Below are 26,200 nucleotides of genomic sequence, written 5' to 3'. Positions count from 1 at the left end.
GCGGGGCCCAGGCCGGCTGGGTTGGGCCGGGGCTCGGGATAAAGGCTCTGGGCTGAGCCGAGGATCCCGGGGAGCTGAGCCGGCCTGGTCCGCGCAGGAGGGGCGGTGAGTGGGGTCGCGGGAGCATCTGCACGGGGGGGCGGGGGTCTGCAGCTTGGGGCTGCATTTAGTTCACCGAGTCCCCGGAGTGGGGCCGCGGCGGGAGGCCGACATCCCAGACCTGGGGATGGGGGGGCCCGCGGGGCCGGGGCGCAGCTGCCGCGTGCCGGCTGCATAAAGGTCCTCTGTTGTGCGGGCAGAGCCCCCCGCGCAGCCAGGCGCCCCTCCCGGACCCCCGGGGGCCGGCCCTGGGGCTGGGGGCGCAAGCCCCGGGGGAGGCGAGGCCGGCTGAGCCGGGCCCGGGGCGGCCGCCCGCCGGCTCCTGGCACCGAGTGCTGAGGGGGCTGCGCCCGGGCCTCCCCCTGGGACCCCCGCGACCCCGGGGCCGGGCGGGTCTGGCCAACCAGGCTTCTGTGGGCCTCGCCGCCCGGGGATGACCTTCCTGGAACCCGGCGCCCTTTCCACCAAGCTGGGCAAGCCAGGACAGGAGAGATTCCCCTGGGGCTTTCGTGGCCGTCCCCGGAGCTGTGGGAAAGTCGGAGGAGGGGTTTCGCGAGTTCCCATTACGGGTGGGGCGAGGGCAAGCTCTGATTGGTTCCCAGAAAGGTTTTCTGTCCTATCCAGTACCTACTAAACCAGTCTAACAGCCATTAAGTCCCTGCGATTATGCCGCAAAGCATATTCGGGATACAGAGACAAAAGAAACATTTTCAAGGAGACTGCATTCTTTGCAGGAAGGAGAAACAGGTAATCAGATGAAATATCGGCTGAATAACTGGCGGAGAGAGGGAAAAAGCAAGGGCTAGGCTCGAAATGAGCCGAAATTTGGAGGAAGCTATGGCGTCTTAAGAGGTGGAGGTGAGGTTGGACTGCAATGGAAGCTTGGGACAATAGGCAAGGAGTTAGGAGACAGGATGCTAAAAGTTCTGGAGAACTCAAGGTGGGTTGTGGGGGGCGAAGGGGAATAATGTGTCTTGGAAGGGTTTAAAGGGGGGATAGGGGAGACGCCCCAAAGAAAAGCAAGAGCCAGATTGTAAAAGGCTTCAAATTCAGGATTCTGCAGGAAATACAAAGTCATTCTTGAGGGGAAGAGGATTTGGTCAGACTTGTGTGGTGGGAATGTTCATTCAGAAGCTAGATTGGAGAAGGCTGGAAGCAGAAAGGCCAGGGAGAAAGAGAAAGCTATTATAATCCAGTCATTTTTTGGTTTGTTTTTGTGGGGCAGTGGGGTTAGGGTTGACTTGCCCAAGGTCACACAGCCAGACACAGATCTGACTTGACTTCAGGTCAACCAACGCACAATAGCCTAGTTTTAAGAGAAGATGAACTAGGGTGGCTGATTTTACTTCAGTACAAAGGAGATTGTAGAATTCGAAACCACAAGTTTCTAATGATCAGAAATGTTGGCTGAGTGACTAGGAAATTCTGAATAACTCAGGCAGAGTGAGTGTAGATAATTTGTACATTTTGAATTGCATGTTATTGGGGCATTCCATTGGACCCATCTTACATTATCACTTGTTCCTTGGATTATATCTAAGGAGGGAGTCAAGGTTTAGATATAGATTTTGGACTTTTTATGCGTTTTCAAAGGCCAAAAGGGTAGGTAGTAAATGTCAGTTCTTAGAGACCATTGAAGTTTATAAGATCACAGAGAGTAGAGAGAAAGAAAGCCCACAAACAGCCCTAAGCTATATATACATCCACAGTTTGGGATGGAATGTGAATGAGCCACCTGAGACTGAGAAGGTACTGGATGGTACAGAAAGATCAAGAAAGTAATCAATAAAAATTAGCCCATAGAAACTGAGAAAGCAGAAGCCAGATTGCAAAAAGCTGGAATGAATAAGTAAAAGTGTGTATACCAGTGACTGGGATTACATTTAGCTAGTCTCAAAGCAGAAGAGATGAGCTTCTTTTTCTGAAATTTATTTAATATTTTTTTCTCTGTTACATGTAAAAGCAATTTTTAAGTTTAGTTTTTAAAACTCTTGAATTCTGTATTCTCTCCCTTCCTCTCTCCCCACCCTTCTGCCAGTAAAAAGGTAAACAATTTGATAAAGGTTATATGTGTATAGTCTTGCAGAAAATTTCCATATTAGTCATTTTGTGAAAAGAAAACAACCTCCCCCCAAAAAACCTCAGGAAAAATAAAGTTTAAAAAGAATGCTTCACACACTATGTTCACTTTTGAAATCTTCTTTTATGTTTTTCTTTCTTACTCATGGTTTTCCCCTGTAGTTCTAATTCCTCTTTCCCAACATATTTAATATGGAAATACATTAAACACAATTCTACACATACCACTTTTATCAGATTGTTCACTAACATGGAGAGAGGGGAACGAAGGTGTGGTAGAATGTGTATAGACTTGCAAATGGATGAATGTTGAAAATATTTTTGCATGTAATTTGGAAAATAAAAATTTTTTAAAATGCTTCATCCTATTCAGATACCATCAGTTCCATCTCTGGGGATGGATAGCATTTTTTTTTTATCCTAAATCCTTCAATCACAGCTGATCATCTTATAATATTACTGTAGCTTTGTACATAGTACATTTCACTTTGCATCAGCTCATATAAGTCTTTGCAAATTTTTCTGAGCGCCCTGCTTTCTTACAGCACAATAATGCTTCGTCATAATTGCATCACAATTTGTACATTCCCCAGTTGATGGGCATCCCCTCAATTTCCAGTTCTTTACCACCAGAAAAGAGCTGCTATAAATATTTTTGTATATGTAGATCCTTTTTCTTTTTCTCTTTTGGTGGTATTGCTAGGTCAAAGAGTAGGATTAGTGTTATAAACCCTTTGGGCATAGCTCCAGATTGTTCCACAGAATGGTTGAATGAATTCTCAACTCCACCAATAGTATGTTTGTGTCACTTTTTTCCATTAGAAGAGATGAGTTTCTATTCAGTTTTGAGCTTTTAAAATTACTAACCTAATTCTGGTAGGTTTTGAGTTGTCTGGAATGCAGTTGCAGGGCTCTACTGATATTTGGTGCCTAGATATAACCTCAGGTATTCTGGAGTATCCTATTGAGATCTTCAAATAGCAGATAATATAGCTAGGCCAGAAGGGGAAGTGGAAGGATTTTGTTTACTTAATGAATGACTTGTCTTGACTCTTGAAAGTAGGTAGAGGGGCAACTAGGTGGGGTAGTGGATAAAGCACCCCCTGGAGTCAGGAGTTAACCTGGGTTCAAATCCGGTCTCAGACACTTAATAATTACCTAGCTGTGTGGCCTTAGGCAAGCCACTTAACCCCGTTTGCCTTGCAAAAAAACCTAAAAAAAAAAAAGTAGGTAGAAACTGGGTTGACCAATAGGTCACAGAATAAACATAATTTTAGAAATTGATATATTTTAGAACAGATTGGGTTGATAGGAGGGTAGATTTGGAGCTGAAGGGGAGCAACACTAGGACCATCTAGTCCAACCACTATCATTTTACAAATGAGGAATAAAAGTCTAGAGACTTTGTTTCTCAAAAGATCACTGTTTTTCTTTTTTTTGACGCTTCATTTATCTTGTCTCTCCTGGTCAGTATTTGAAACCCTGAAGCTACTGAACAACAGAGAAATTCTAAGATAGATGAGAAACTGAAATCTTAGCTGCCCTAAATACAACATTTGTTCTAAGAGAAAACGTATTGTTTCCTAAAAGTAAAAGGGCAATAGATGAGAGAGTCCTTTCTAGATTCTAGGCTCATCTTTGTCACTAATCTATTAATGGCCCCTTACTTTTCCCCCTCTAAAATGAGGAGGGAGGAAGGGTTTGTACTATATAATAACTAATAATAATCAGAGGCAACTTCAGAACTATTAAGACACTGTCATCTCCATCCTACTAATATATTCATCTCAATTGAAATGAAAACTACACTAAGCTGTACTTCCTTCTGCCTTTTTTTTTTTTGAGGAAGAGCAGTTCCCCCCCATTTTTCTTGATCTCCTAGTTTGAAACCTTATTCACTTATCAATTCAGAAACAATGCTATGGACTAAATCCTTTTTCCCAAATGAGAATATATGCTATTTATTTTCTTCCTCCCTTCCCTCTTCCCAGAATCCTAATTTCTTTGAAGAAACTGAATTTTTGGATTAAGGATCTTAATGTATTTCTCTTCAAACCCTTGTATCTCCTTTCCAAACCTTGACTAAGAAGACTGAATACTTCACTGAATTCAACTTGGAAAGACTTAGGGGAAGATAAGATTTATTCAGAGATTAATGTTTATTTTGGGGGAAGAAAACTATTCTCTGAACTCTTGCTCAATCTTGACTGTGAATCTTTGTTGCTTAAGAATGCTAGATTTGTAGCCCTAAAATGACTTGGGGGAGGAGGGCTTCTGGAGGAATGAAGTTACTGTCCCTCTAAACTGCTATTTAGAATTAAATTAGATTGACAACCCTGTGCTTAAAACAAGTGGAGAATCTTCTTCCTCTCAACCTTAGGTATGAAATAAAAGCTGAATTAATTTGGCTTGTCAGTCAATAAATTTTTAAAATAACTTGGCATTTTTTAAAATAACTAGGCTTGGAAGGGCATACGAGATGTGGTTGAATTCTCAGAAAATGGGAAGAAGAGGTTTTGAACCAGATGTCTAGGAGGATGGGTGAGACCATATGAGAATTAGAGAAAGGAAGTGCTTGGCTTTTTTTTTTCTTTTTTTAAAGCCTCCTTCCTTCTCTATTTATACTTCTAGGGTTTAGACAATGCTCATTGCAGTTTTCTTGCACTTTGTGCTCCTGCAGAGGTGATGCTATGCCTCTTATAGTCAATCCATTTTCCTAATCATTGATGGTGTTCTCCTAGAACAGTTGTATTTGCCCCTTATAGGAAGTAACTGGGGGAACTAGATTAAGAACGGTGATCTCATGATGCTGCTGAGCACTGCTCTTCCTAATTAAAGTTGGAGTGATAGTGTCGCACAAACTACTAGTAAGTATCAAGTGTCTGAGGCCAGATTTGAACTCTGGTCCTCCTGATTTCAGAGCCTTTTCTCTCTGGAAGAGAAAGAAGCTCTTCACCTGATCTTTCTATTTGAGGATGTGGTCGAGGGCAACAGAAAAGTATTCACTCAGGCAAGCAAAAAGGAGTTATTGAGTACCAGCTGCCCCTTTTGCACCAAATTGGAACTTATGACTGGATTACTTATGGGCAGAACTGAGTTGTATTTAGTTCATTTGTTTGACTATGGGCAGAACTGAGTTGTACCTAGTTCATTTGTTTGACTATTGTTTGTTTTTTTAAGTTTTTGCAAGGCAGTGGGGTTCAGTGATTTGTCCAAGATCACACACAGCTAAGTAATTATTAAGTGTCTGAGGGCAGATTTGAAATCAGGTCCTCCTGACTCTAAGCTGCCCCCTGACCATTGTTTTTCTAAATATGGGGAAATGGGCTTTCTTTCTCTCTTCATGGGCCCCTTTTGGAAATCCTGCCTCCTTTTAGTGCTCAGCTCAAGTGTCATCTCTAAAAAGAGGCCTTGATTTTCCTTTTCCCCCCATCCCCAGGCAATTATATTGTATGTAATTTTTTACTTACTGATGTGCATAACTGGAATATATTTGATGGCTGCTACTTTTTTTTCTGATATGTATAATATGTATAATTCAGCCAAAGTTTTATTAAAAAGTTTAATAATTTTAACATTGTAAAAATCTTGTGAAAGAAAACTATCTCTCTCAGGTTAGCCTCCATAAAGGAATTCAGTTCAATATAACAATTCAGCAAACCAGGAGGCAACCATGAAATGAAATCTCTACAACAGAAATTCATGTTTACTTTTTGTGCTCCTCACCACACACACTCCAAGTAAGGAATAATTCTCCCCCTTAGTTAGAAGAATCTTCTTCAAATGCCCTGGCCTAAAGGATTTCATATCTCGTAGAGGAAGAGGGCAACTAGGTGGCACAGTGTAGAGCACCAGTCCTGGAATCAGGAGGACCTGAGTTCAAATGCAGCCTCAGACACTTTATTAATTACCTAGCTGTGTGGCCTTGGGCAAGCCACTTAACCCCATTTGCCTTGCAAAAACCTAAAAAAAAAAAAAAAAAAAGAGGAACAGTCTTAATGACTACTTGTAATGGGAAAAAGCTTCTCCTACCAGAATATCTTAGTCCTCCTCCTTGAAAGGTGAGATAGTTGATAATTTTCCTGGATTTTATATACATATATATATATATATACATATATATATATACATATATATATATATTCTTCCTCTAAATTCCTGATGTTTTGGGGAGATAATCCTGGGTTCTCAAGAACTATTCCACTAGAATGTGCATTCTTAGGTAGATTCTGCCAAGCTAGGAAGGCCTAGCAAATAAACTGTACCAGATGGTGAAGGTCAATCCAACCAGTAAAGGAGAGAATTGTTAGCAGCAGGTGATGAATTTGGATGCATTACAATAGCTTGGTAACTTCTGCTATTGTCTGTGTCCTTAGAAGTACCCATGAGATCAGAAAGGACTCTGACCTAACTGATAAGGGAAAGGAAGATCCTTGCATTGGCTGCAGGTTACTTCAGTTTTCAATGGGTGGTGTTCAGAAGTTGGGACCCAATACCTGCTTTGTTTGGGCAGATACACAGCCCTATATGGAGGAAAGGGTGTCATGGGGTGCAGTCTGAGGGCAGGTGAAGCATTTAGTGGTTTTCCTTTCACTCTGCCTGGTGATAGAAGTTGGTCTTTTTTAGGCCTTGTTGTCCTCTGATAGCTTTAGTTTATCTTTATTAGGGCAGACTGAGAGAAGAGATTTAAATGGGGAATCTATAGATTTTGGCCTCGACTGCTATGCAGATGATATCTAGAAATAGAGATAGAATGTATGTATGTACACATGAGTTATTTGTATATAGGTTCTCTCTCCTTCCATCCCAGAGGAAAGGCTCCTTTCTGTTTGTTTACAGCACTTAGCACAATCATTGGCAGATAGTAAGTAAGCTCTTAAATGCTTGCTAGCTAATGGAATATATTAGGAAAAGTGAAAGACTTCGACAAAAGACCAGAGTTTCAGTTCAGTTCCTGTTTCTTTCTAAACTTCATCACCTTTTTGCAAATCATTTTTCTCATTCTCCTCAATTGGAAAAAGTGATAAAACTTGCACCACCTGCATCTTAGGGTGATGAGGTAGGTCATAATGACTAGTTTCTTATCTCCAGCACAGCACGTGGCAATCTTTTCTTGGGCCTGCAATTTCAATGGAATGAGAATTCACCCCAAGCAAAAACTTTTAAAATAACTCTGAACTTGCTCTGCAACTTAGTCTTAGATGTGCCCTGGTTATGTGGCTAATAAATGTCAGAGGCAGGATCTTACATCTTTGAGATCTTTTGTCTGTCACTTAATGTTTTTCAAATTCATAAGTGAATGGAAAATAAGAAATGAGAAATGAATGGAACCACAATGGGCAGGAAAAGCAAAGCAAAACATCAAAGGTACAGATACCAGTAAAGAGATGGGGTCTGTTGAGACTATTTTTTTCAGCATTCAAGACAGAAACTTTTGTCTTAGCATGGCACCAGTTTTGTTACTAGAAAATGTAGGCTTGAATCATGCCTCTGGCCTTTCTGTCTTTTTGAAGATTTCTCTGTGAGAAGAGTTCCTCTGTAAAATGGGGCTAATAAAACCTACCCTTAACCTCACAGAGTTTTGAAGATCAAATGAATTCCTCGTTGTTTTGGTGGTAGCCAGTTTTTATTTGGTGCTTTTAAGAATTGCAAAGCATTCATAAGTTCTTATTTTAACCTTTCATTAATACCATGAAGTAGATATTTATAGGTTCTCATTCATATCTTAAAGAGAAATTGAGGTTCAGAAAGATTTGTTCAGGGTCACACAACTATAAAGCTTAGTTTCTAATCTATATGACATTCTTTCACAGAGACATCCTTAGTTCCCATTTTATTTTCAAAATAATATTAGATTCTAAAGGCAAGTGACTAGAAGATCTGGATTCATGTTCTGTTCTGACACGTTGACTTTGAGATCTTGGGCAATTCATCTAAACTTTCTGTGTTCCATGGAGGCACAGATGTCTACCACCTGGGGAGTTACCTAAACCAGTTGGAGTAATCAAGCATATTATGGTACATGATATATAGGGTACATCTAAAGCAGTATTGTGCCTTAAGGAATGAACAAAAGAACAATGACATTTTGAGTAACTGAAAGACTTTAAGAATTCTGGACAATGAAATGATGACTTAGGATAGGACTAATGAGTGCACGCTAGCTACCTTCTAACAGAAAGAATGGGCCTGAAGCTTTTTTGGCAGTAGGTGGGCTTACTTTGTTTCTCATGGGTTCCATTTTTATGCTCTTCCACCCTGTTCTTTCCCTTCATCCCTAATCCTCAAGAGCATGCAAAGTGTACTGTCAGCATATTTTATCAGATATAGTCTGTAAATAAACAAAGTTTATTTGAACAGGGGTTTCCAAATCATGCACAGGCAGCATGAAGTGGGGGAGGGGAAATAGAAGTGTGGTAAGTCCTAGAGTAAAGCATGTTAGACATAGAAAAAACTGGCCAGGCACATCAGCAAACCAACTGAAGCTTCAACTCCACTTCTACCCTTCTATTTATCTTTCCTTCAACATGCGAGAAAACTGCAATTCTCAATAGCTCCTGCTGCTAATATGGGTTAGAGACTCAAGATGAAGAATAAGACTCAAGTCTTCAGATAAACCGATATGGGGATTGTATATTAGTTAAAGGATTTTCCTCCCACCACCCTTTCTTCCCACCCCTCCCCAGAGTTAGAGTCAAAGATCTGAGGCTTTTTTTGACTGACAGAAGGACATAGACAAGCAAAACAACTGAAACACATTTATAAGGAAAAGGCAGGCAGTGTACCAGAGAGTCAAGGTTTCATTTGCAACCTTCCTTCTGCTCTGCTTTTAATATTTATCTTGAAGTTTGGAATTTTAAAAGAAACAAAAATTGCCTTCCATAACCATCTTTTGAATGAAGGCTATTTAGTAAGTATAATTCATTTGGTTGGGGGGGGGGAGAAGTATTAGTTATAAGGAACAGACAGGTGCGGTCAAATTATTGACTGTGATCATAAAGGCCCATTACTTGGGGATGGATTTGAGGTTATAGGAGAGCTGGCTAAGCCTGTCTAATAATTTAAGAAGAATTCTTTGGAGTGGCTGGGTCCCAGCAAATAAAAGACTTGGGAACCTAGTTAGGAGCTAATTAAGAATGGCTATAAGGTTCTAATTAATGATGTAAAAGCAGTTTTTACAACCTTTAAGAAATCTGGTAAAGACTTTAATCTTTTCCTCTGTGTGGAGGATAGACAGAATGTATTAAAAGAAGTCTAGCAATGTCCCAGTGACTTTCCAAAATGAGACCTCTTGCTCCCTTTGAAGAGTAGAAGTATCTTACACATCTTATGGTTCCTCTTAGACTTCTTGCTTTTGTTGTGTTTTTTTTTGCAAGGCAGTCGAATTAAGTGACTTGCCCAAGGTCATAGAGTTAGGGAATTAAGTGTCTGAGGCTTAAGTGTTTGAATTCAGGTCCTCCTGAATCTCCTAGCTGTCCCTCTCTTAGACTTCTTAGAAAATCTTTAGTTTCTGACACTTATACAAATGAACCTCTTAAAATTTCTAAGCTTCAGGTATGCCTTGCAGAACTAGTAAATTGCAGAGATTGGACTAGAAACTTTGTATACAAAATCATAAACTTTTGTCACATATTTTATTTGAAAATACTATTACATTCAATAAGGTGATAACAAAACTGACCATAAATATCAGATGCACAAGTGTTTTATCTTAGAGACACTCATGATTGCCAAAAGACTGAAATGGTTGCTTATATGGTTAAGACTTGTGCCTTAAGAAGGCTATTTTGACATCTTTTTGAAAGTTAACTTGATCAAATTTTACTTATTGTTAATTTATTACACATTTTTATTAAGTGACTGGGGATAGAAATGTGACAGTCCCTACTCTCAGGGAGCTCACAATCTAATGAGAAACCAGGTGCAAATAGCTATACACAGACAAGCTATATATGGGATAAATTGGAAATAATCATCAGAGAAAGCAGTAGAATTGATATAGCAAAGGCTTCCTAGAAGGTGGGACTGGAAGGGAGCTGGAGAAGCCAGGAGATAGAAAGAAAGAGGGACAGGGACAGACTACAAAAACGTGTCTAGTATTAGGAAAATGGAGTGACTAGTTTGAAAAACAGTAAGGAGGTAGCTAGGTAGCAGTGGATAAATAGAGCACTGGGCTTATCTTTCTGAGTTCAAATGCTACCTCAGACAATTTACTTACTATGTGACTCAGGGCAAGTCACTTATCCTTGTTTGCCTCAGTTTGTCTTCTATACAATGAGCTAAAGAAAGAAATGACAAGGCAACTCTAATGTCTTCACCAAGAAAACATAAGGGGTTGACTGCAACAACTACAAGGAATCTAATGTCTCTGCATTAAAAAGTAGGGAGTGGAGTTGTAGAAGGTATAGGAAGATTTGGAAAGGTGGCAATAAGGGGGAAACCTGAAGGTTTGAATGTCAAGCAGACATATTTAATCCTGAAGGCAAAAGAGGAGTTAAATAGCAGGGTGACAAGGCAAGCCTGCATTTTAATAAGGAATTACTAAGTAGACCTAGGTAGTGTGCTAAGAGAGGGAGAGATGGAAAGGAGATGAAGAGTGAACCTAATATTACAGAGCCTTGACACATATAATTAAAATTTTTTTTTTATTTAAGGCAATGGGATTGAGTGATTTGCCCAAGGCCACACAGCTAGGCAATTATTTAAGTGTCTTGAAGATGAATTTGAACTCGGGTCTTCCTGACTCCAGGGCCGGTGCTCTATCCACCTAGCTGCCCCTGACATAATTTTTCCAGACCACTCTCTGAAGTTGACTTGGCTTTCTTGATATGAACGGAGAGAAAATAATACTTCCATTGTCCTTCCTTTTGGACTTTGCAGTAAATGGTGTGTTAGGTCAGCTTAAGATTTAATTTGTAACTGTTAACTTAATTGTTTGGTTTTGCTTCCCTGAATTCACTGAATTTTAAATCCTAGATTAGCCTGAAAAGTGCAGCATGGTATCAGTATAATGAATGGTGTTGAAGTTTCACCTGACCCAATACTGGTGTGTGTGTGTGTTTAATTTCTCAGTGCCTCTGGTAAGACTGTTCATTTGGCAGGCTATAAATTTGATCCAAGAAAAGGAATGTCAGAGCTGGCAGATTATAGAGATTTAGATTTTCTAATGTGATAATCTTACCTTAGACACACACACACACACACACACACACACACACACACACACACCCCTTCAGAATCTTAAAGAGAAAAGAGTTTCACAATAAACATCAAACACCAAGGTTAAGGAAATGTTACTTCAATTTAGAGTAGGAGGATTTAGGTTTAAATCCTGACTCTGCTACTTACCTAAGTGACCTTGGACTTTACTGCTTATTTGGAAAAGGAAAGGATTAGGTTGGCTGACTCTTAGGTCCCTTCCAGCTGTCACTATTATGCCCCTATTATCATTGAGGACACTTCTAAATGAGGAAGTCATTGTAGGGGCACTTCAGGCTTTTATCTTGTTGGGGAGATAGTATCCAGTTCAGATGACTGAGAAAAACTCTTTTAAGCCTAAGATGTCTTGACAAGGGGAGGAGAACCTGATGACCATTAGCCTATCAGTGTACTAGGTTTTGGCTGGTAGAAAACATGTGCCCAATATTAAGTCCAGGAAGTTAGTAGAAGAACTTCATTTTTCCTGTGATGGAAGCATTGGGTAAGCTTAATTGTGATATATATAAATGAGAGATTGAGGGTCAATTACTATGATAGCTGCTGTTTACCATATAAAATACTAAGCTTAACATTGGATATGACCTTTGTCAGAACATGAGCAGCTTAGCACACCACAAGAAAAATGAAACTACCTTCTCAGGTTGGGGGTGAAGGGTGGCTAAGTTTCAGTTCCAAGAAGTTTTTTCTAGATGAAAAGAATCAATCTATACAATTGTCTTAACAAGAAATCTTAGGTAAAGGGCTTATAAGTTAAGCATCTTTTCTCCTGTGAACTTAGACACCCTAATTCAGGAGTATCTAGTACTCTTATTTACTGATTGAGATATTAAGAACCTACTTGAAAAACATTGCTAGACATTGAAGAGATAAAGCTGAGATAAGATTTTACCCTAGTAGGGAAATCAAGCAGCCAGTGTAGTGGGGAAAAAATGGCTTTAAGGTCAAAGGACCTGGCCTCAAACCTCAGCTCTCACCTTGGTTATATCTTTGACCTCCAGTTAACAAATGGATTTTACACATGAATAGATTAAGAGCTGGAAAGGACCTCAGAGAGAATCTAGTCCATTAAACCCCTCAATTTTCAGTCAAGGAAATTGAAGCTTTTAGAGAGAAGTCCAGGGCTCTTGAGGTTGTCTGTCATAGCCCTGTTCAGCAGTTCAAACTGAACCCAGGTTTTCTTCTTCATTCTACAGGCTGCCTTGTCTTCTCTCTCCCATCCATGACTAAACTCTTTGAGGGCAGTGACTTTCTCTTTTTCTTTATGTTGGCAGTGTTTATTTCAGTGCCTGGCATCATAGTACTTAATTAGTAATGTTGATTTAGAGAAGAGGAAGAGGCAGTTAGAAGACTGCTGGCACAGAGCTTCCTGATCTTCAGGAAGACCAGAGTTAAAATCCAGCCTCAGATACTTAACTATGTGTGACCTTGGGCAAGTCACTTAATTTCTCTTTGCTTCCATTCTCTGGAAAAGGAAATAGCAAAATATTCTAGTGTCCTATTCAAGAGAAACTGATGGATACTATTGGTGTGTTATAGTTCACAGGTTCACAAAGAGTTGGGCACAGCTGAATAAACAATTAATTAGAGAAGGTGGCATTTGACTTGGGCTTTAAAGGTCAGGAATCTGTGTGCTACTGCAGGAATAGCTCTGGAGGCCAGTGAATCCATTGGCTTTGGAATATTTTCAGGTTGAAACTAGTAGTGATAATCAGCATTAGTAATAATAGTAATGATGGTTAATGCTTTTAAGGTCTGTGTAGAATCTCAACTGATCCTCACATAATCCTGTGAGTTAGGTTTTTAAGATTTTACTGAAAATGAACCAAATCCACACAATGTCTTTGAATTTTGAACTCACACCTTCAGGACTTGCCAAGTGCTCTGCCCAGCATGCCACTTCAAACAGATAGGTTAAACATAAGCCAACTTGTGAATTGGGAACCTACCATGCTTATCGGGGAAGCAGCTTGGCCCAGGTAAAAGGTCAGAGATGGAAAAGGCCTTTGGAAAGCAGAGCTTTCAAAAATAAGAAACTAGACCGATCCCATGAGAGAGAAGACTTTATTTTTGGAAATATTTTATTTATGTATTTTGTTTTTGATCATCCCCATTTTTAAGATGAGTTGACTAGCTGGACCTGGAGTCAGGAAAATGAGTTTTTCTGATTTCAAATCTGACCTCAGATACTTATTAACTTGTAACCCTGGGCTACTCACTGTTTGCCTCAGTTTCTTCATTTGTAAAATGAGCTCAAGAAGGAAATGGCAAACCATTCAGTATCTTTGCCAAGAATACTTCCAAAATCAACTGAAAAATCAGCCAAATTAGTCTGTTCATCAACAAAGTCTAACTTTAATGTTTTCTGGTCTAAGTTGATCATTTATAATTGCACAGCATTCAGTTTTTATTTTTCTCTTCAAATTATACTCATGGCACAATTAGAATTAAGATTTCTAATCTTGCCCTTGACTTTTACTATGACCCTGGGCAAGTAAGTTGTCTTTTCAGCCTTAGTGTCCCTAAGCATTTGCTATGAGTATCCGATACTAAACTTCTATGCATGGCAAATATATTTTCCATTCATATTGAATAGAGGGTACAGGAAGGTTTCCTGTAAGTTGGGCCAGAAGGGAATGAAAGAAGTTGGAAATCCCTTGAGACTTCATACCACCACCCTAAGGCCCTGCAATGGAGCAGAGGCAAAGATACTCTGTAGAGTGTTAACATGCAGATCATGTTACTTTATTATATAAGCCTGTCATTTGGAGAGCAAAGTGATACACAGGGAAAGCTTCTATATGGCAAGAAGCCAGCCAGGATCATTATAAGACTGTGAGGGCCACAGACACGGAAGAGACACTGATACTCTCTCTCTCTCTCTCTCTCTCATCTTTAGGGTTTTCTTTGGGTAGACTTTCCAAGGTGGGGACATTGAACCTGCCGATTAAATAGATGGAAAGGGATTTAGACAATTCCCACTGTCAAGGAGTTTATCCAAATGGAGAAGATAGCAGTGTATACAAGAAAGTTTAACCACAGGGCAGATTGATGGAAAGGCCCAGGAGTCCTAAAGGTATGATGATTTGGGTTGGTTGTCAAACCCCCAAGGGTCACTAGATTAGAAGACATTTCTAGGGATATAGAGCTAACCTTAGTGGAGTAGATGCTTAAAAATTCTTGCTTCTTTCTCTCTTCCTCTCCCCCTTTCCCAATGGCAGAGCAGATAGTAAGCCATTAGAAGATATCTTCTTTCCTGCCTGAACGACCTAGGGCACCCAGAAGAAACTAGAAAGTTATCTTTGTCTTATTTTTCAAATGGTGAACCTGAAGCCAAGAAAGGAAAGGGGGACTTGCTTAAAGTCATATTACTTTTAGATTGCTGATTGTCTATTCTAGGCTTCTTGACTCCTAGTAGGAATAGTTCTATTCCCACATTAGAAGAAATGTGGCTTACTTATAAGTCAAGCAAACAAAGTTTCATGAGATTTTTCCTCTCTTTCCAGGTAAATCAGGAATTCATTTCAAAATGTGGCGGTTCTTGGCCACTCTGTGCAGCCTGGTAGTACTGACCAGTGCTCGGAGCAGATTGTCCTTTCTTCCTCTTTCAGATGAAATGGTCAACCACATCAACAAACTCAATACTACATGGAAGGTTTGTCTTGGGAATGTGCAGCTCAAAAGCAGCTACTAACTAGGCTGTTGGGATTAAAGCATTTTTGTCTTAAAAGCATACCATATTGTACTTTGCCCAATTAACCTCATTTATGACTAAATTTGTAATCGCCATTCATTTAGTCTAAGTCAATTTTATATATATATATATATATATATATATATATATATATATATATATATATGTAAATCTTTTTTTTTCCCATTAGCAATTACTCAGTGTGTATCTCACTGTTCAGCCATTTAAGATTGCAAAATTTCTTTTCATCCTTTCTAATAACCTCATTTGCTTTCTCTGCAACCACCTCTCTTGTCTCCCACAAACTCTCTGTTGAGTTTTTTAACTCTTCAGAATTTGAAATCCATGAATTCTATGGTCTCTATAGGTGAGGCTATTAAAGCTGCTATTTTAAGAGTTGATGATCAGTACAACAATCAAGGACAATTTGGGGCTATCTGTGATGGTGAATACCATTTGTAACCAGAGAAAGAATTATGGAATTTGAACAAAGACCAAAGACTATTACCTTCAATTTAGGGAAAAAAAACATTATCTTATATAATTTTGCTATCTCTTATACTTTATTTTTCTTCCTTAAGGATATAATTTCTCTCTCATCACATTCAACTTAGATCAATGTATACCATGGAAGCAATGTAAAGACCTAACAGTCTGCCTTCTATGGGGGGCTGGGGGAGAGAGAAGCAAGAATAGGGGGGAAATTGTAGAAACAAAATAAAATCTTTAAAAAGAAAAAGATAAATGTAATTGGTCCAAAAAAAAAAAAAGTTGATGAGGCTCTTTGTTACTAGAAAATTGAACTAAGTTACCTTAGTTTGCTAATATACATCTAGTGAATGTCTGCCAGTGGGTAAACTCAGTGATCCAGTAATGAGTGCTAACTAACATGACTAGTTGATTATTTTCTTTTGGGGGGAGGGACTTTTTTTTCCTATTGCTCAATAATGACCAGTAAGTTTTGTTTTAGGCTGGGCACAACTTCCGTAATGCGGACATGAGCTACGTAAAGAAACTCTGTGGTACCTTCATGGGTGGAGCCAAGCTACTACCTCAGAGGTATTGAGTTCTGGGAAGGGCACGATCTGAGGAGATTAGGGGTGGGGGAATCACAACCTTCTTCAGATCACATGACCCCAAAATTTCTTCTAGGTATTTATTACATTTCTACTGTAATTGTAGTCTCAGAAGTTTTTAACTCAATGCATATAATAAACTAATAACAGTCCCAAAACCTGGGACTCAATTTGATGTGGTAATGAGACCAAGAGAAGGCTACTAGGTCTTAGGGTCATTTGAGTCTAAGACAAACTGTTGCTCCTTGACACTCTGTTTCTGATTGATTCATTTGGAACTGTCTTAAAGCCCATACTCCCCATATTCCCCTTCTCCTCTCCTCTTCCCCCTAATCTGAGGGATGTGGAGAGAGGCAGAACAATCCCATTTAGTCCCATGAAACAAACTTGTGTTCTTTACCCAGAATAATGTTGGCTGATGGCATGAAGCTACCGGAAAGTTTTGATTCTCGGGAACAGTGGCCAAACTGCCCGACTATCAAGGAAATTAGAGACCAGGGTTCCTGTGGCTCTTGCTGGGTAAGTATGATAGCTAGAGACAAGACACTTGGAGGCAGATCCCACCTCTGACTTGGAAGTAAGGAGAGACTGGGTGTCCACTAGGAGCCTAGGTTATTTATAAACCAAGTGAGGCCTTAGCCAAATGAATTAATACTTCTCCCTCTCAAGGACAGTGAAAAGAAAATGCTTAAAGTTTGTATGATACTTACACCTCAGTAACCCTGAAAAGTCCTTTCCCCTTCTTTGGGCCTCATTTTTCCCTCTCTGTAAAATAAAAAGATTGATCTAGATGAAGTCTTTTTCTACTTCCTTTTTTACTACCTGGACCAGACATCCTGTACTACAAGCTGTGACCACTATTTTGCTTTGTATGAAGTCATCCTGTTTGTTACCCACCTCCATCATCAGCAAAAGTTATAGGGAGAGGGTATTTTGGGGGAGAGGGAGGGAAAGATGGACTTACTGTCCACAGTTCTTTTTTAAGGTTGAACAACAAAGCCATTAAATTCGGCACCAGTAGAGGATGACTTCCAAAAGGAAAGTCTAGGCACAAATCAGGTTATGGGGAAGGAGTTGTGGTTGCCCAGTTATCACAGTTAGATACTGGTCCTTGATCTCAAGTAAGATCTAACTGGCAGAATTGTTCCCGCAGGCGTTTGGTGCTGTTGAGGCCATTTCTGACAGGATCTGTGTGCACACTGATGGAAATGCCAATGTAGAAGTGTCTGCTGAGGACCTGCTTAGCTGCTGTGGATTTGAGTGTGGGGAAGGGTGAGTCTTGATACTAAGAGACACTGGGGGTGGGATCCAAGCACAATCAATAGCCATTAACTGCTTTCTGGGAGGATTCCCAAGAACCAGTGGGAAAAGGAGAAATACATGACCATTCCTCGAACATCCTCACCTCTCTTGATATTGTGTATAACAGCCCCTGTAGATCTGTTGGACAGTTGTACTTTAGATCAGTATGATTAAAAAATGCTTTGGAAATAGCTAACCCATTGAGGCCCCCAAAATGCAAAAGCAAGGATCAAGATTCATCCTTTGGGGTAGGGAAGTCTGTAGCAAGGTACAGAGGAAAGAGTTCTGGGCTATGCAGTCAAAAAACCTGAGTTTGAATCCTTACTTGCCACTTTATACCAGAGTGACCTTGAGCAAGTCATTTTATACTCTCCTAGGCATCAGTAAAATGAAGGGGATTGGACTAGATGACCTTGAAGATGCTTCCTAACTCCAAATATCTGATCAAGATATGGAAGATAGCAAAGGAGAAGGATTAGACTCCATCAGAACCCAAGTTATTAGTTCTATTTTTTTACAGTAATTTCATAAAAGTTCTAGAAAGTATACAAGCATATAGACACTCCCAAATAGGATACAAATTTGAATGAATGCATTATTTCATACTTGTCTTTGTCAGCATCTAAGGTCTAGCCCTTAGAAAGTAATTATTAAATTATTAAACTTTCAAGACACTCAGTAGGGAATCAGTGGTGATTGGCAGTCAAACTGATGTCATCTTAGATGTCATCTAAGACAAGGGAAGTGATCTTGCTATACTAGTCTGACCCAGCTTGATTATTGTATTCACTTCTGGGCACCACCATTTAGAACACTGAAATGTCACTCAAAGGTTAGAAATGTTTGGGAAAGATTTAGGGGGCACACACACACACACACACACACACACACACAATGTATGTATGTATATACTCGCATACCTTTATACATATACAATAATACCTAATAATTTATACAATATGAGTGTTATGCAGTTCACTATCACTGTTGGTCTTCTAATCCTCCAGAAATTAACATTTTCTTATAAAAAGAAGAGGTTAGATCTAATGGTCCCTCTTTAGTTCTGACATTCTGAGTCTGATTTTCACATCACATTCAGTGTTTACCTTGTTTACCTGCCACTGCCTGGATTACTTTTTAAAAGACTCACAGATAATTGGGTAATGTTAACCACCATTGTCTGAAGACCACAGACCACAGTAGTAGTATTTCTTCATGGAAGAAGTGAACCAGGAAGCAGGGAAAGGGTTTTATGGTAGTGACTTTTTGAGATGAGAGGAAGCCTTAACTAGCTCATTGATTATGATCATTTCTATCTAAGATAAATACTAGTATCAGAACCTCAACTGTCATCTCAATAGCTTGTTCTTTGTCTGGATTTTTCTTCCAGATGTAATGGTGGCTTTCCTTCTGGAGCTTGGAAGTATTGGATCAAGAAAGGTCTTGTATCTGGTGGCCTCTATGATTCTCATGTGGGTAAGTACCAGTCCCTTAAAGTATATTGTTAGAATGTTCATAAATTTCCAAGTGTGGCTTTCTTGCAAGCAATGTTTTACTTGGCCTTGCTTGTGGTGGAATTAGGGGAAGGACTGGTTTGTCCTGGAAATTTGGTTTCTAAAGGAAGAATTTCCCTGGTATAATATCATAAAGAGATAATTAGACTAGAAATCAACAGACCTAAGTTTGAATTTTTAGCTATATAATCTTGGACAAGCCCCATTTTCCTTTTTTAATGAAATAGCAATAATATCTGTCTCCAGTTCCCTTAGGTGAATGGAATACTAGATTTGCAGCTTCCCTCCCTTATTTGCCAAATTAGGGTATTATGGATGTAGAATGTTGTTTGTGTTGATTTAACTGATTAAGTTGGTGTTTAGTTTTTATAAACTATTTTTCCTTTGTTAGAAGAAGAGATGGATTTCTTGGGGTGGGGGGGTGGAAGATACATTGGCTAGGAGAAATACATTAGAAAATACAATTGATAGAAAAATAGCTCTCAAAAAAGATTAAAGGAAAACAGTCCTAGGTAAGAAGGTATCAAGAGTTGTATGAAGAACAATACCAATGTAATATTTCTTTGCATAAATATTTTGGTTGATATTTTCCCAGTTTAAGAAAATAAGCTGGATGAAAAGATTTAAAAGGCTTTATCAGTTTTTCTCAATTTTAGTATTCTGGTTTGTCTCCACACTGCTACTGTAATATCTTGCTTATGAGTTCATGGGAGAAATACATTGAATACGGGCTGGATAGAGATTAGTTCCAGGAAAACCTTTCCCAGGACCCAAAGTCTCTGGGTAGGAGAAGAGTAACTACAAGATTGCTATTTGGTTCCTTTAGGCTGCCGACCCTACTCCATCCCTCCATGTGAGCACCATGTGAATGGTTCCCGCCCTCCTTGTACTGGAGAAGGAGGAGACACTCCCAAATGCAACAAAAAGTGTGAAGTAGGCTATTCTTCTGAATACAAAGATGATAAACACTATGGTAAGCAGGACCAAGACTGTATATCTGCGAAGGGCCAGAATTATAGCCACAAATCTCCTTTCCATCTCCTTTCCTTAAGGGTCTCTGGGGTTGTGATTTTGTATCCTGCAACAGCTTATCTTAAGCTCTAGGTTGACAGGGCAAAAAAAAAAAACCAAACCAAAGGAAAGTTTCCCTCTGAGAAACAGGGACCCATAATGTAGCTCATTGTGGTAGGGCTGGCGTGTATTCACAGAAACTTAGTGCCTCAGAATGCACAGACAGGCACACTCCTCTCCCTTGCCCAAGATGCTCAGTGTTTAGAAATGTTTGGGCAGGAGAATACTGAATAATCCTTCAGCATCTGACTGCATAAAACTGCAACCCTATATTGGATATTTAAAAAACTTTCCTTGTTGTGTCTGAGATAAATACTTTGGTTTTGAGACTCAGTCCCAAGCTGACTCTTCTGCCTTGGCTTTCAGGAGTGACCTCTTATAGCGTCCCCCCGAATGAGCAGGAGATCATGGCTGAGATCTACAAGAATGGTCCTGTGGAAGGAGCTTTTGTGGTCTACAGCGACTTCCTCTTGTACAAGTCTGGTGAGTTTTCATTATTCCTGCCTAAGTTGAAGGTGGAGGAACCAGTCCAGAGACGCCAGAACTGACAGAAGTCACCATCTCTATTACTGGAATTCACATCCTGTTCTGGTTCCTGGATATAGCATTCTTTTTACTCCTCCCTTCCCCACTGTTAATTATTTTATTTTTTGCAAGGCTATGGGATTATGACTTGCCCAAGGTCATACAGTGTCTGAGGCTGGATTTGAACTCAGGTCCTACTGATTCCAGGACCAGTGCTCTATCCACTACACCTCCTAGCTGCCCCTGCTTATTCTTATTATAAGGAAAATTTCAAGTTTCTTCTCTTCATAACTGAAGAATGGGAACTCATTTAATATTGCTTGATTTAAGAATAATGAGGCTGTTGAGAAACCATAAAGGCTACTCTGAGAGTAAATGTCCTTTAAGGGGGGGGGGGTAGGAGGAAATAATGTGAAGTTGAGCCAGCATCAGTCGTCCATCGTACTATTCACAGGAGTGTACCAGCATGTTACTGGAGAGGAAGTTGGAGGCCATGCCATTCGTATCCTAGGCTGGGGTGTGGAAGATGGTATCCCTTACTGGCTTGCTGCCAACTCCTGGAACACAGACTGGGGTGACAATGGTGAGTAAAAATAGATGCTGGATGCTACACATTCCTGAGAATACCCATTCTCATCTGGTTTACTTAGAGGCAATAAGGGTTAAAGTGACTTCCCTAGGGAGGTCATGCAGCTTAAGTGACTTAAAGCTGTTTCTGAACTTGGGTCTTCTAGATTCTAGGCTTAGTCCACTGCACCACCTTGATACCCCCATCCTCTTCTGTACTTAAAAGGGTTTAATAACAGTGCAAATCATTTTGGGTCTCTTTAGTACAGAAATAACTTAATAAATCCAGCCCCACCTAGCTTTCCATCTCACCAAAAAAGGAGTCAAAGCCAACTGGGGGTTTATGATGGGGAGGGAGGTGGAGATGTCCTACAGGACTGCATGTACACCTTTCTGAAGACAGCTCTGAAGGGGTTGAATGACTCACGCCAGAAAAAAAAGGAACTGAATATATGGTTTTAATCTTTAATTAATTGACTAATGAGATTCAAGCAAGTACTTCTTCAGATGAATTTCAGGCTTTTTTATTTTTCCTTCAGGTTTCTTTAAATTCTTCCGTGGAAAGGATCACTGTGGAATAGAATCTGAAATTGTGGCTGGAATTCCTCGAACGGATCAATATTGGAGGAGGATCTAACTGTTGTCAATTGGTCCTGCTTGAATTTTTTTAGAAAGGAAAAAAACTTGGGAATGGGTGGGAAGCAAATGGAAGAAATGTATATTTTAAGACTGGAGCTGGAGAGAGATGCTCTGTTCGCATTTGTTTAAAGAGAAAGGTTTATGGGGAGAGATCTTACAAATCACTGGGTTTTTGATAATCTGCTTGAGCTGAATTCTTGTGGAGTCGGTTAGTTCCATCAATAACAGGTTTGACTCCCATCTCTAATAATGCATGCCATTTCATTTTGAGTAATTCTGTGATTAGCACTGCTGGTTGTGTATTATTACACTTGAGACACAAGTTTTCTTTAAAAAGATCTTTTTTTCTACAAGTGTCTCCCAGTTCCCTATTGGCTTAACTCCTGCAACCCCCTTCCTCAGCCCCACCCCACCCCCAATCTTTTAGGAGACTGGAAGTCAGGAACCAATGATTCAAGGGAAGGAAGGGTGTGGTTGATTTTTTTTTTCCCATCAGGATGGAGAACAAAGCTTTTTTGTTTTTTTTTTTGAGTAGAAAGTATGTAGATAGAGTCTCAGAAAAAAGATTCCCAAATAATTTTGGGGGTGTGAGGTGGTTTTGTGGGGTGGACCCCAAGGCTTTGGAATCCTAATCTATTCCAAATCTCACTGCTAACAATCCCAACTATGCTTTACCCATCCTTAGGCCACTGTTTGTGCCAGTCAGCCTGAAGCTTTCAAGCTTTGCAGTATTGCACTTACCTTTAGGTCTTTTCTGTGGCTGGATTCAAATAAATCTATTTTTGTTAGTTTACCATGGTATAAAGAAAAGTAGCCAGGATTAGTTGTACACAATAGAAGCCTGAGCTTGTGGTTTTAAAAGGAAAGCTGGGGAAAGTTATCACTCCAAGAGCAGTATTTCCCCTTCTGATGTCCTTGGGGAGAGTGGAAGATGATGGGCAGGAGAAACAGGCTCTGTTCTTTACCCATCAAACAATTTAGTCTCATTATTGGTTTTAGTGATTGAATGAAACCCTTGTGCCAATAAAAGATTTCTCCTAAATACTTTGTATTTTTTCTTTTTTTGTGGTGTTGTTTCTGCCCAAACTGAAATGATAGGGACTATATACTAACTAAACCAAGAGTTCCTTTTGGCAGTCTGAAGTCCCAGGATTCATCAGAATTTTTCTTATTTTAAAAAAAAAACATTTTATGCTTTTATATCCTTATTTTGTCACATTAACTTTCTTTTACTTTATAGGATCATAGACGTAGATATTGCCAGCTTAGTACAACCAAAAGCATGACACATGTGAGAGAAATAATGGTTCTGAAACTAGTGGGAAGATTTCAGATGCCATGTTTTAGATGAAGAAACAGATGGCCAATTAAGGTTTAATAACAAAGATAGTATTAAAATGGCAAAGGCAGGATTATGATCTAAATAGCTTTGCTAAAGTCAAACTTTATAAATTTATCCCTTCAAAATCATCAATCCATCTCCCCCAAACCTTTAGGTGTTTTTTTTTTTTGCAAGGCAAATGGGGTTAAGTGGCTTGCCCAAGGCCACACAGCTAGGTAATTATTAAATGTTTGAGATTGGATTTGAACCTAGGTACTCCAGACTCCAGGGCCCATGCTTTTTCCACTGCGCCACCTAGCCGCCCCCCTTCTCCCCAAAATCTTGACAGTTTGCTGGGATGTATTAAATGAGCTAGAAAGTGAGAACTAGTTTACCTTCTTAACTTATTATGGACAGAAGTTAGAGAAACAATACATAGCTTAACCCTAAAGGAGACCAAGGTTTTTTTTGTTGTTGGTTTTTGATGGAGATGTGGAGTGATCTTTTTTAAGGGACACGGTAAGTCATATTTAAACTCGGCCTTCCTGATCTCTAGCACCATCAAGCTAGCTATACCTCCCCCCAATTTTTTTTTTTAGTCATAATAGAGGTAGGGGAATAGCTTCAGGGAATGGGACACTTATATGGGAGCACCTATATGGTCGTAGGCAAACGGTAAATAAAAATTGAAAAATCACAGAAGGAATACTAGAGAGATTTGTGTTCAAGTAAAGCTTCTTCCTCAAATACCAGAACAAAGGAGAAAATCAAGATATTATAGACATACTATTATAATACATGTGCTATTCTTAAAAGGAAACTAGACAGATTTGGATTTAGAAGTTGTGGTGTGAGAGGTTTAATACAGTGTAGAACAGGCACTGGAACAGATTAGATAGCAAGTTAATAACAGATCTATGATATGACTTCCCTTACAAAATCAGATATTCTATGGTTTCACTGCCAGACCTAGTGGGATTTGGGGGCCACAACCAACTCCTAAGAGCTGCCAAGTTTTAGAGGGAACTTTAATTTTCATCCATAGGAGTAACCACATCAAAGAAAGCACAAACCTTTAAAAATCAAAGACTGGTATCAGTAACTAGGCATTTCTAATCTATGTGCATTCTCACACCATAAAATTTACAAAGATTTCTTTAACTGGCAGATATAACTGGATGGCTTTGAGCAACTGAAAGGCACATTACAACCTCATTCCCTAATCTCATTTTTGTAGTGAAAGCCTAATTTAAATGCCACCATAACCTTTAAGTTTTTTACTTTTCACAAATCACAGGTTATTAAAAATATTTATTATAGAAACTTTTACAAATTTTAGCAAGCAGATTTCCTAGAATGGGATCAGGTACTATACAGGAATTAGTCATTATTTTTCTTTTGAAACAAACCTCTTCAAAAAATAAAATCAGGAAGATTGACAGATTAGCCTTTGACCCTCATGCGATAGATTACTTCTTCATAAACATTAATGACGTTCATTCTCTGTTCAAATAAAAACGGAGTTATGACAAAAGTCTTCTACACATTTGGAAAAGAAACAGAAAAACACAAGAGTGCGTATACACATACATACACACCCACACACACTGGACTGTCCAAAATTCCAAGTTAACTTCCAGTTAAATAGGTAATGAAGGGTTCCTATGAAAACATCTCTGGCAGTCTCATACACAATTATTTGAACAAAGTTGTAGAGTAGAAATTTTGACAGCTAAGCAGAGTAACAGATCAGGTCATCCACTTTTTATTTTTTATTCTTCTCAATAGCATTTCAGTTTTTGAGAGCTTATGTCATTGTAGAGTTTTAAAAGGATGAAAAAAAATTTAAAAATATTCCATTGAATATTGAATTTTAGCCTTAGGGTTGACTTCTGAATCAGTGTTCCCCGGCCTGAACATACTCTTCTGTGGCCTGTGACATGGTGCTGAGATATTGCCAGCTTAGTGCAACCAAAAGCATGGCACATGATAGGTAAATAGGGGAATAATGGTTCCGAGAGACTAGTTGACAACTGGGAAGATTCTGTTTCTGAACAGAGGAGATAATCTGCTTTGTCTTGCTGGAAGATGGGTCTGAGCTTGGAATTCTTTGATAAATCTGTCAGAGGAAGGAGAAAAAAAAAATCACAAAATATGAAGCTGTTAAAAAAAAAATCTTTAGATGACTTTCCCCCACCTCAACCCCCTCCCCCATTAAATGTGTTCCTTTTATGTTACTTTGGGAACGTAATTCAAAATTAGATCTAGTCGACCTATTGTGGATATCTACCTATAAGAAATTCATATAGATCTTTCATCATGAATTGAGCACTTCAATCAATCCCCACTATAAACAGGAATTTATGTGACCCTGTGCAAATCTAAAAAGCAACTACTGTGTACTTGGCAAATAAAGATAATGGAAATATAAACATTTCATTTGATCCTCACAACAACCCCGAGAGATTGATGCTATTTCTACTTTCCAATCGAGGAAATTGAGGCAGAGGTTAAGTGACTTGCCTGAGGTTACAAGAGCTAGAAAGTCTCTGAGGCTAGATTTGAACATAAGTCTTTCTACTTCAGGCTCAAAGCAATACTGCCCTTTTGCCTTTACCTTATTTCTCCACCCCACCCCCCATCCACACTGTTTTCTTCACTGATCATACCAATCAAATCTCAGCTTTAAAATCATTCCCACCATTTGCAGCCTTCACTCTTACTACATATGCTGATGAAAGAAGATAGAGAAAATAACAAAACTAGTCTGAAAGGGCCCACTACAACTCTGTCACACAACCTCAACTGGCCTCTCACTGCAGTAAGGCAATTCTATTATACCTTCCTTATCAACATACCATCCCCATTGTCCATAGTGATTCTTTTAAACCTTTTCATTCTCCCTCAAATCTCCCACAATTACCCTTCTCCCCATTTTCTTGGCTGAGCACCTTGCCCCATATTTTATAGGAAAAACTGAAAGGTGTTCACTGTAAACTCCCTTTCTCCTTACTCATCCCCGTTTCACATGATGAAATGGTCTTACTCTTTCTTCACCATGCTGATCCATTTGCTTAAATGATCTCATTCCATCCAA

The 26,200-nt window shown here is 39.4% G+C and overlaps 2 protein-coding genes across 6 annotated transcripts in view; one reads left to right on the top strand and one right to left on the bottom strand.

Moving 5' to 3' along the window:
• CTSB (cathepsin B) lies at positions 1-22,824 on the top strand. 3 transcript variants are annotated; one of them, XM_074209519.1, is made up of 10 exons: positions 1-105; positions 14,901-15,049; positions 16,059-16,147; positions 16,569-16,683; positions 17,318-17,436; positions 18,857-18,942; positions 19,807-19,953; positions 20,418-20,534; positions 21,031-21,159; positions 21,683-22,824. In XM_074209519.1, the coding sequence occupies exons 2-10, from the start codon at positions 14,924-14,926 to the stop codon at positions 21,778-21,780; spliced, it is 1,026 nt and encodes a 341-aa protein (XP_074065620.1). In that variant the 5' UTR covers positions 1-105; positions 14,901-14,923; the 3' UTR covers positions 21,781-22,824. The 3 variants fall into 3 exon arrangements, with proteins under 3 accessions (XP_074065620.1, XP_074065621.1, XP_074065619.1); XM_074209520.1 differs by lacking the exon at positions 1-105 and adding an exon at positions 741-846; XM_074209518.1 differs by lacking the exon at positions 1-105 and adding an exon at positions 14,347-14,470.
• Positions 21,589-26,200, bottom strand: part of FDFT1 (farnesyl-diphosphate farnesyltransferase 1) — a 61,652-nt gene continuing 57,040 nt past the window's right edge. For all 3 annotated transcript variants that reach the window (XM_074209516.1, XM_074209517.1, XM_074209515.1), the window contains one exon: positions 21,589-25,222. In XM_074209516.1, the coding sequence (XP_074065617.1) occupies positions 25,001-25,222 (222 nt within the window). In that variant the 3' untranslated portion in view covers positions 21,589-25,000. The remainder of the gene's footprint in view (positions 25,223-26,200) is intronic.

Source organism: Macrotis lagotis, chromosome 1, assembly GCF_037893015.1.
Source record: "Macrotis lagotis isolate mMagLag1 chromosome 1, bilby.v1.9.chrom.fasta, whole genome shotgun sequence".
Lineage (NCBI taxonomy): Eukaryota > Metazoa > Chordata > Mammalia > Peramelemorphia > Peramelidae > Macrotis > Macrotis lagotis.
This window is presented reverse-complemented; position numbering and strand designations above follow the sequence as displayed.

What these genes read in the sequence shown, in the direction of transcription:
- CTSB (XM_074209518.1), top strand. Translation starts at nt 14,446, where the DNA reads ATGGAAAGGCCCAGGAGTCCTAAAG. An exon ending in AAGGCCCAGGAGTCCTAAAG is followed by an intron (nt 14,471 to 14,900) that starts GTATGATGATTT and finishes CTCTCTTTCCAG; the next exon opens with GTAAATCAGGAATTCATTTC. An exon ending in AACTCAATACTACATGGAAG is followed by an intron (nt 15,050 to 16,058) that starts GTTTGTCTTGGG and finishes GTTTTGTTTTAG; the next exon opens with GCTGGGCACAACTTCCGTAA.